This window comes from Diplotaxodon limnothrissa, linkage group LG19 (genome assembly GCF_057381915.1).
Source record: "Diplotaxodon limnothrissa isolate DT_005_m linkage group LG19, D_limnothrissa_male_GT1.1, whole genome shotgun sequence".
Classification (NCBI taxonomy): Eukaryota; Metazoa; Chordata; class Actinopteri; order Cichliformes; family Cichlidae; genus Diplotaxodon; species Diplotaxodon limnothrissa.
In genome coordinates this window covers 2,942,690-2,952,054 of record NC_140614.1, presented here as the reverse complement: position 1 = coordinate 2,952,054, position 9,365 = coordinate 2,942,690, and the positions used below count along the sequence as shown (strand labels likewise).

Below are 9,365 nucleotides of genomic sequence, written 5' to 3'. Positions count from 1 at the left end.
AATCATATGACCCCCTATGAGCAGCACTTTGGCGACAGTGGGAAGAAACCTCCAGCAGAACCAGGCTCAGGGAGGGGCGGGGCCATCTGCCACGACTGGTTGGGGTGAGAGAAGGAAGACAGGATAAAGACATGCTGTGGAAGAGAGACAGAGATTAATAACAAGTATGATTCAATGCAGAGAGGTCTATTAACACATAGTGAGTGAGAAAGATGACTGAAGAAGAAAAACTCAATGCATCATGGGAATCCCCCAACAGCCTACACCTATTGCATATAAATAAGGGAGGATTCAGGGTCACCTGAGCCAGCCCTAACTATATGCTTTAGCAAAACGGAAAGTTTTAAGGAAAGAAAAGTTTTTATCTTAAGAATAGAGATAGTGTCTGTCTCCTGAATCCAAACTGGAAGCTGGTTCCACAGAAGAGGGGCCTGAAAACTGAAGGCTCTGCCTCCCATTCTACTTTTAAATACTCTAGGAACAACAAGTAGGCCTGCAGTGCGAGAGCGAAGTGCTCTAATAGGGTGATATGGTACTACAAGGTCATTAAGATAAGATGGGGCCTGATTATTTAAGACCTTGTATGTGAGGAGCAGGATTTTGAATTCAATTCTGGATTTAACAGGAAGCCAATGAAGGGAAGCCAAAACAGGAGAAATCTGCTCTCTCTTTCTAGTCCCTGTCAGGACTCTTGCTGCAGCATTTTGGACTAACATTATCTACAGCTACAGTTTGAGTAGTAGTAGTTCAACCATTACTTACAAAAACATCTGGAGACCCAGTGGTCTTAGCTAATTATAGGCCAATCTCCTTCCTTCCTTTCATATCAAACATCCTTGAAAGAGTAGTTGTCAAACAGCTAACAGATCATCTGCAGAGGCTTATTTGAAGAGTTTCAGTCAGGTTTCAGAGCTCATCACAGCACAGAAACAGCTTTAGTGAAGGTTACAAACGATCTTCTTATGGTCTCTGACAGTGGACTCATCTCTGTGCTGCTAGACCTTAGTGCAGCGTTCAATACTGTCGACCATAATATCCTATTAGAGCCATTAGAACATGCTGTAGGTATTACAGGTACTGCACTGCAGTGGTTTGTATCATATCTATCTAATAGACTCCAGTTTGTGCATGTAAATGGAGAGTCCTCTTCACACAGTAAAGTTAATTATGGTGTTCCACAGGGTTCAGTGCTAGGACCAATTCTGTTTACATTATACATGCTTCCCTTAGGCAGCATCATTAGAAGACATAGCATACATTTTCACTGCTATGCTGATGACACCCAGCTCTATCTGTCCATGAAGCCAGATAACACACACCAATGAGTTAAACTGCAGGAATGTCTTAAAGACATAAAGACCTGGATGGCCGCTAACTTTCTGCTTCTTAATTCAGATAAAACTGAGGTTATTGTACTCGGCCCTGAAAATCTTAGAAATATGGTATCTAACCAGATTCTTCCTCTGGATGGCATTACCTTGGCCTCCAGTAACGCTGTGAGGAACCTTGGAGTCATTTTTGACCAGGACATGTCCTTCAATGCACATATTAAACAAATATGTAAGACTGCTTTCTTCCATTTGTGCATCATCTCTAAAGTTAGAAATATTGTCATGGCTACTGGACGGACTCACGCGCAGACAGTTCTTTCTTTCAGAACAAAAGGAGATTATTTATTTACAACAGGGATCACCTCAGTGCTATATATGTACAGTGAGTTGGGAGGGGGGGGTCCAGGGCTCCAGGGAGAGAGTGGGGGGGGGGGGGGAGGGAAATCCACACACGCCGCCTCTTCCACTCAGTCACCGCCACAGCTCCTCCGCACACACGCACTCCTCTTCGGCCGCACTCGCTCTGAAACTCCACACACGCTGCCACACCCAGGCAGGTCCCGTGATTTGGTCCAGAAGATGGATATCTACACACAGAATTCAACGTTAGTTCCACAGCAAAATACACACAGGGGATTCTTTTGATAATGCCGAGAGCATGAACTCAGGAGGTTCAACGTTCCAACGATGAGCTGCTCTGTGCCACTGCCTTAAATAGCAGCTGGGGAAATCAGCCAGATCAGCAGCAGGTGGAGACAATCACACAGGTGCATGGGCCAAGAGCGAGAGCCTGTAACGAGCTCCACCCAGGCAGAGAGGAGGAGGAGAGACAAAGAAAACAAAAAATCGGCCACGGCCATCTGTTATGGCCTATGGATCATCTGAATTTAAAGGGCTGTAAAGCGAGATACCACTGGGTGATCCGGGCTTTGGGCTTTGAGAAAACGTCCCCCTGCCCTGTGTTTGAGGCGTCCGTCTGCAGGATGAATGGGAGGGGAAAGTTAGGTGTGTGGAACAGTGGCTCCCCACAGAGAGCCTTTTTCACCTGCACATTTGCCACTCTGTCCACTGGACCAGATCTGGGGTGTCCTTTCAGGTGAGATCGGTCAAGGGCCTGATTGGGTCCGAAAACCGGAGAAGAACCGGAGATAGTAACCAGCCAACCCCAGAAACGTCTCACCTCCTTTTTAATCTTTGGGAGTAGGCAGGATGCAGTACCTGCTGTTTTCTACATCTGTGGACACACCTGTCCGTCTCTCAGTGGTACCCCAGATACTGTACCTCCCTCCATCCAACTGCACACTTCTTTGGGTTGGCCTCATGGATTTTAGAACCGTGGCCACCCGCTGCACATGCTCTGCCCAGGTGTCACTGTGGATGATCACGTCATCCAGGTAGGTGGCCACATATGCAACGTGTGGCTGCAGCACCTCATGAGGCGCTGGAAAGTGGCTGGGGCTCCGAACAAGCCGAAGTGTGACAAATGGTCAAACTTCAACCCGTACGAAGTGGAGAAGGCTGTCTTTTCCTTGGACTCTGCAGACAAGTGAATCTGCCAGTAACCATTAGTTAAATCCAGTGCAGTGAAAAATTAAGCTGTGCCTAACCAGTCCAGGAGCTCGTCCATCTGGAGCATGGGGTAGGCATAAAATCGTGACACTTCATTTAACTTGAGGTAGTCGACACAGAACCATTTAGACCCATCTTTCTTCATAACTAAAACTATGGGGCTACAGCAAGCACTGTGCAACTCTTCTATAACTCCCATTTTCAGCATTTCAGTCAATTCTTTCTGAACAATTTGTCACCTCAGGGCCCTGGGGAAGAAGAGTGGAGGTAAATGGATTAGTGTACGCTCTGCAGTGGCAGGCCCAGGAGGCTTCCTCCTCAGTGCTGGCACAGGAGGTGGTTACGGCTCATCACTCCCTCTGGCCAGGCAGCCAGGTGATCGTTCACAAGGGTAACCGTGGCTTCCAAGCTCACCGGTCTGTGGCAATGGAGCCAGCGCACTGTTTCCCTGGGCAGGCCATCCACAAACTGTTCTCGGACCACCATTGCCAGCACGCATCCGTTCCCCTCCAGTGTGATTACTTCACCTCCCTGGCACCATCCCACCACACCCCTGCGACATCCTGTCTTCCTTCTCTCACCCTAACCGGTCGCGGCAGTTGGCCGCCCCTCCCTGAGCCTGGATCTGCTGGAGGTTTTTCCCGGTCAAAAGGGAGTTTTTCCTTCCCACTGTCACCAAAGTGCTTGCTCATAGGGGGTCATATGATTGTTGGGTTTTTCTCTGTATATCTCTTATGTAGGCTCTACCTTACAATACGCCTTGATGCAACTGTTGTTGTGATTTGGCGCTGTATAAATTAAACCCCATTTAATTATCCAATCCTCTTATGTTCACGTCAGTGGAAAAATACAGGCACTTTGTTGGTAGCATTAATCAAATATTCAACCCAATACAAAAAAAAACAAACAACCAAACCACACAATGATTCCTCACAAAATATTTAATAACAGAATAAAAAACCGGTTAAATACAAGCACTGTCGAATAATATGAAGCACTTCTTCCTTCACTATTCTATAATGTAACAATATGTAAATCCTACATGTCAGAGTTTACCTGCATCTTCACAATGAATACATCCATCTGAGGAAAGTTTGCATAACATATATTCTACCCTCTCTGTTGCTGAAAGACCAGCTGTGCTCAAGAGATGCAAGTCATTGGACATGTTGCATAAATTATTAATAAATGCATACGGTTGGATTATGGGATTTGAGACAGGCATTGCATAGGCTTTTCTAAAGGGATACATGCATACATATCATAGGACTGAGTAGAACAGTGCAGCAAGGAGCAATGCCACACAAGTTATTCTTGATTCAGCATACAATGCAACACACATGATAGAAACACGTATGCGTTGTGTTACTATGTAACTCGTATACTGTATGCGTGGTGCCAAATACAGCCAATCCAATTTTTAAGGCTTTGTAACTGGATGCCTTTACTTTTATGTAGTACATATTTTCTTAATTTTTGTGTAAAGCTGCTACATGAAGCAAATATATTGTTGATCACTCAAATAAGTGACAGAAGAAAAAAAACAAATAAAAAACTCTGTCCATTGCTTTTGTTTAATCACCACTGATAAACCAGTGTGAACCACAGTGAAAGTTCAAACTTGACATTGTCAGGGGTGACACTGGGTTCATAGCATACCAGAAAAAGTAGGCCTTTGTGGCATGTGGCCCACATTTTTTTTCCAGGTTTCATAACCAAAAATATGTTATAAACACTAGATGACTCTGTACACACGGCGAGCCTCATATTGTAACCAGGTTCTTGTTGTAACCTTGATATGATAGTACATAAAGTAACAAATCACGAACTGAGATCAAGACTTTTCTATTGAAGTCAGAGGGGTATACAGTTTTACTGTTTAGTCAGGTTTCACCATTTATTTTTTAGAAATGTCAAATATGTTCAAAGTTGGACTAGAATGTACACTTTACACACTTCAGCAGTGCTTGCCACTTGATAAATGTAAATAAATTCTGAGAAATTACATAAAAATCTAAATCAGGAGAGAAGTGATTTCCAGCTCGATACGTCATTAAACATGAACACTTGGCCGGCAACAGGAATACCCATCCACCCTTTGGCACATTTTACTCTATTCTGACATCATCAGTGCACTGAGCTATAGACTCTTTTGTTCTTTATTACAAGCAACGCCCACTTCTTTGATCGACTGCAATGGCCTGCTCCCTCTCATTCTCAGTTATTTCAGATGCTGTCCTAAGAAACAGATAAGACAAATGGAACTAGATAAGCATAGCATGACCTGGAGACTTTTTAAGACAGTATTAAAGAGTCCATGTTCCTCCCCAGAAGTCAGAATACAAGGGCGGTCTAATCCAAACTACTGTATTTACTCCAACAGTGACCACATTTAGCTATTCTGCTTTTATGACAAATTAAGGGAATGCATTACTGTGAAAAGTGGCCATGACAGGTATCAGAGAGTCACCAGGAGCTTCTCCTTTACTCTTTACGTAGATGAGCAGAGCATCAGCATGATGATCAACACAGGAACTGTAGTCAGCTGCACTGATGATGTCACAACTTCAAAACACAAGCAAACAGTAAGCATATTGAAACGGAAAAAAAAAACCCCAGACTGTCTGCAAATATAATAAAAATGTTCTAAGTGACGATAAAAGTCCTGGAGCTTCAGTGGACAAACCTCGAATTTGTTTACAGGGCTTTTTTTTTGTTAACTATAAAGGCTCTACTTTGAGCCTTTAATATTCCTGTTGACTCAACCTTTGGCAACCATCAGAAATAAAGCTTTTAAATTGCGACAAGGGTTTATTTGAGGAAATATGGTAAGATATTTGTCATTTAAAATGTATAAATGCCAAAGTACCGTGTCTAGCATTGCTGCTATAGTCTTTGGTTTCAGCCTTCTTGTTCAACAATTCTATGTATGAACTGTGACTTTGGCTTATCATGTTGTAATTTCTAAATCTCTCTTTGGTGGATTTAAATGGTCAAACTAAAACAATTCCAGTCAGCTGATAATCAGTCTCCAATCAAACAAGCACTGATCCACGTCTCCTCAAATTTTCAAAGTAAGAAAATTAGATTTATGTGAGTCTGGTAAAAATGATACTAAATGAAAAAAAATAAATAAAAGAATCGAACGAATCTAAAAGTCCCAAGCTCAAACTCAAAAGCATGTCAGGACTTGTATTTTATAGATGTTAAGCTTTCTCCTGTCTTCATAGACACTTCACATCTGTAAATGATAAGATTAAGAATGACTGATGTGCCAATTAATACTTCTAATGGTGATGGGCAGTTTTACACATGGTTAAGAGATCATGGTTTCATATAGTGAAAAAACCTTAGAAGACATTTAACCATGCAGTGCAGAATGCAAAATGTTGTTTGCATACACACGATGCTCTAGGTTGCACTATTCTTTTAGACTAGATCTGTCACAGAGAGATATGCACTGCAGACTTTAGACTGATCTGAAGTTTGGGTAGACCAGCTCTGTGGTTCTAGTACAGTTACATATGATCTTCAATCACAGGGGAATGCCGGGTCTTAGGTAATCAAGTCAACATTTCCTACATAATCCACAGCCCATCATAGAGTTTTCTGTTGTCAGGAAATCTCCTATGTGGGTGGAGGTCCTTCGTAGCGGAGCATGATGTTGAAGGATCGGGCAAAGTTGTTAGAGAGAGAGCAGCTATTGCCTTCATCCATGAGGGGCAGCAAGAAGGCCAGGAGCAGCAGAGCGAGGAAGAGGAGCCACAGAGGAAGAGCCAACCGACAAACCCGCTGCAGCAGTCCAGGTTTCTGCTGATGAAGAAGTAATACAGGGTTACTGGAACACATAGTTAATCAAACAAATGAATCCCCATTGACACATGTTAAAATGACCAACTATACAGCACTAAAAAGTGTGCTTGCTGCCCAGCACAAATAATGCTTCTGGCCTATTCTTAATTAATCCATTTGGAACTCTCAGAGCTTAAAGTTGGGTTACTTTGACTGAAAAAAGCAGTTGTAGCTAGTTGCTAATAGCAATGTCCCATGCAATTGCATTGCTGGTGCCTCTGTAATGGAGCAATAGCATGTCCAAGTCTACCCGTAAATTTTGGTGAAATTCTAATATTTCTTCTTTTTAACTTTGTTAGGCAGCACATTTGCAGTTCATGAATACTGCTTGCTAACCAAGCTACCCAAGGCTGCTAGCAATACTTGATAACAACACTGCACCATCAGTCATCATGCCTGGTTAAAAATAAACAAAAACAATATAAAAAAAAAAGTCGATATCACAGCAATCAAAACCATGTTTTATTCATCTCTACAGTGTTTTTATTAGCATCTATAACGTGAATGACAACAATGATATAGTTCTGTGATCATTCATCAGCTCTTAAAAAGAGAAAACCTGTTCAACAAGGAAATCTGCACCATTGCAAGCAGAAAGCAGAAGACAGCTCAGTCACACAGTCAGAAACATCACATACCAGAGCAAAATGACTCAGCTCAGGCCTCTGCCTCTTTTTTCTCTCAGACTTGTTATTCTGTGAATCATGTTTACCGCCTACATCCATCTTTCACCTTCTGAACACTGTATCACCAGCCTCACTGGTGGCAATGTGAAAACAACAAAACTGAGGTCTACACAGTGTAATACCAGGAAAAAGGCAGAAAAATATTTAAGATGCTTTGTATTGGTGTGTAGTACAAATAAAACTTCCCAAAATACACCATTGTTGTACTTCCTCACGTCAGATCTCTGTGCACTTTACTAATAACAATACATACAGATGGCTGAGGGACAAATTGATAGAAAACGCATTAATGAACTGGAATGAAGTCTTTGATAATGATGATGATTATGAGAATATGCACAATGCCTAATGAGCCACAATGGTTTTGTGTCGGGCATCATTGTGTTGTGTTTAGATTCACATTTTATGGTTTTTACTCAATGAAATATTTGTCAATGGAAAAATAGTGTATAGATTATGGTCACTAGTTACCATTTTTTCAACTTTCTGGAAAAAAACCAACCCTCAAATAACAGCAGCTCCTTCAGGACAATAACTGCAACTGAGTAAATGTAATAGCACTGCAGCTGTCTGAAAGGCTTTTCCAATATGTGGCTATTACTGTTAAAAAAGATATTTGGACGTTTCTTTGGTCCACTCTTCTTTACAATGTTGTAGCACTCCACCAACCAGGACTGTATTGTTGCCAGTGCTAAGCCACTCCCCAGTAAAAGACATATGACAGCCTATTTGTCAGAAGGACTCTCAAAGCACGAGAAACAAAATTCTCTGGTCTGATGAAACAAACATTGAACTCTTTGGCCTGAATGCCAAGCCCTCACCAACTCTAAAGAGCAGACCCCCTCCAACCCCCGACAGGGGCCTCAAACTTGCACAGGAGCTCAACAGCTTCTTTGCTTGATTTGAGACCACCCAACCCCCACTCCCCTTGCCCCCCACCTCCCCCTTCTCCCTCCAGAAGCATGAGGTCAGGAGGTGACTGAGAGCAGTGAACCCCAGGAGAGCTGCTGGCCCTGACAGCATCCCAGGAGCTGTGGTTAAAGCCTGCACGGACCAACCGGCAGGGGTCCTCACCAGGCTGTTCTACTTCTCCCTGACTCATGCTCGGGGCTGCATTCTCAGACTCCTACTGTATGCCCTGTACACATATGACTGTACACCAACCCACCCAACCAATGTCATATCAACAAATATGCCGGTGACCACTGTGGTTGGGCTCATCTCTCATGGAGATGAGAGAGGGTACGGAGCAGATGAAGAGACCTTGTCCTGCTGGTGCTCAGAAAATAACCCGAAGCTGAATGTCCTCAACACAAAAGAACTCACAATGGACTTCAGGAGGTAAAAACAGGTCCACTCCACTCTCATTATAAATGGAAAACGAGTGGAATTTGTCTCCACCATCAGGTTTCTGGGCACCCACAACTCCACCAATCTCACCTGGACCCACAACAACAATGCCCTGGTAAAAAAGGCCCAGCAGCAGCTGCACTTCCTCCATGTCACGATGAACAATAACCTAGACCAGAAGCTGCTGCTGGCCTTCTATCGATCCTCAGTAGAGAGCGTTTTCTCCTAATTTCTGGGTGTTTGGTATGCAGAGGCCATAACTAACAACACAAAGGCTGTGTAGAGGGTAATTAACAGTGCCCCCCCCCCAAAAAAAAATCATAGACTGCCCTCTGCTGACCCCTGGAGGCCATTGTATGATTCTCCTGTCTCAGGAAAACCAGGGCTAAAGTTGACATCTTGCATCCCGCCCACCACCTGTTTGACCCGCTGCCCTCTGGTTGGCACCTCATGTCAATCAAGTCCCACACCTCCAGACTCACAAACGGCTTCTTCCCCTGGGCTATTTGGCTGTTACTAAACACTATCCCCTGACTCCCCACCCCCGCCTATTCACCTCACAAATCTGAGCCATGGT

At 43.4% G+C, this 9,365-nt stretch overlaps 1 protein-coding gene across 1 annotated transcript in view; it reads right to left on the bottom strand.

Annotated features, from left to right (window-relative positions):
• Positions 1–3,834: 3,834 nt before the first annotated feature.
• The window catches only part of syne3 (spectrin repeat containing, nuclear envelope family member 3), a 57,940-nt gene continuing 52,409 nt past the window's right edge, over positions 3,835–9,365 (bottom strand). Inside the window, exon 18 of the mRNA XM_085342737.1 lies at positions 3,835–6,713. Within this exon, the coding sequence (XP_085198863.1) occupies positions 6,528–6,713 (186 nt within the window). The 3' untranslated portion in view covers positions 3,835–6,527. The remainder of the gene's footprint in view (positions 6,714–9,365) is intronic.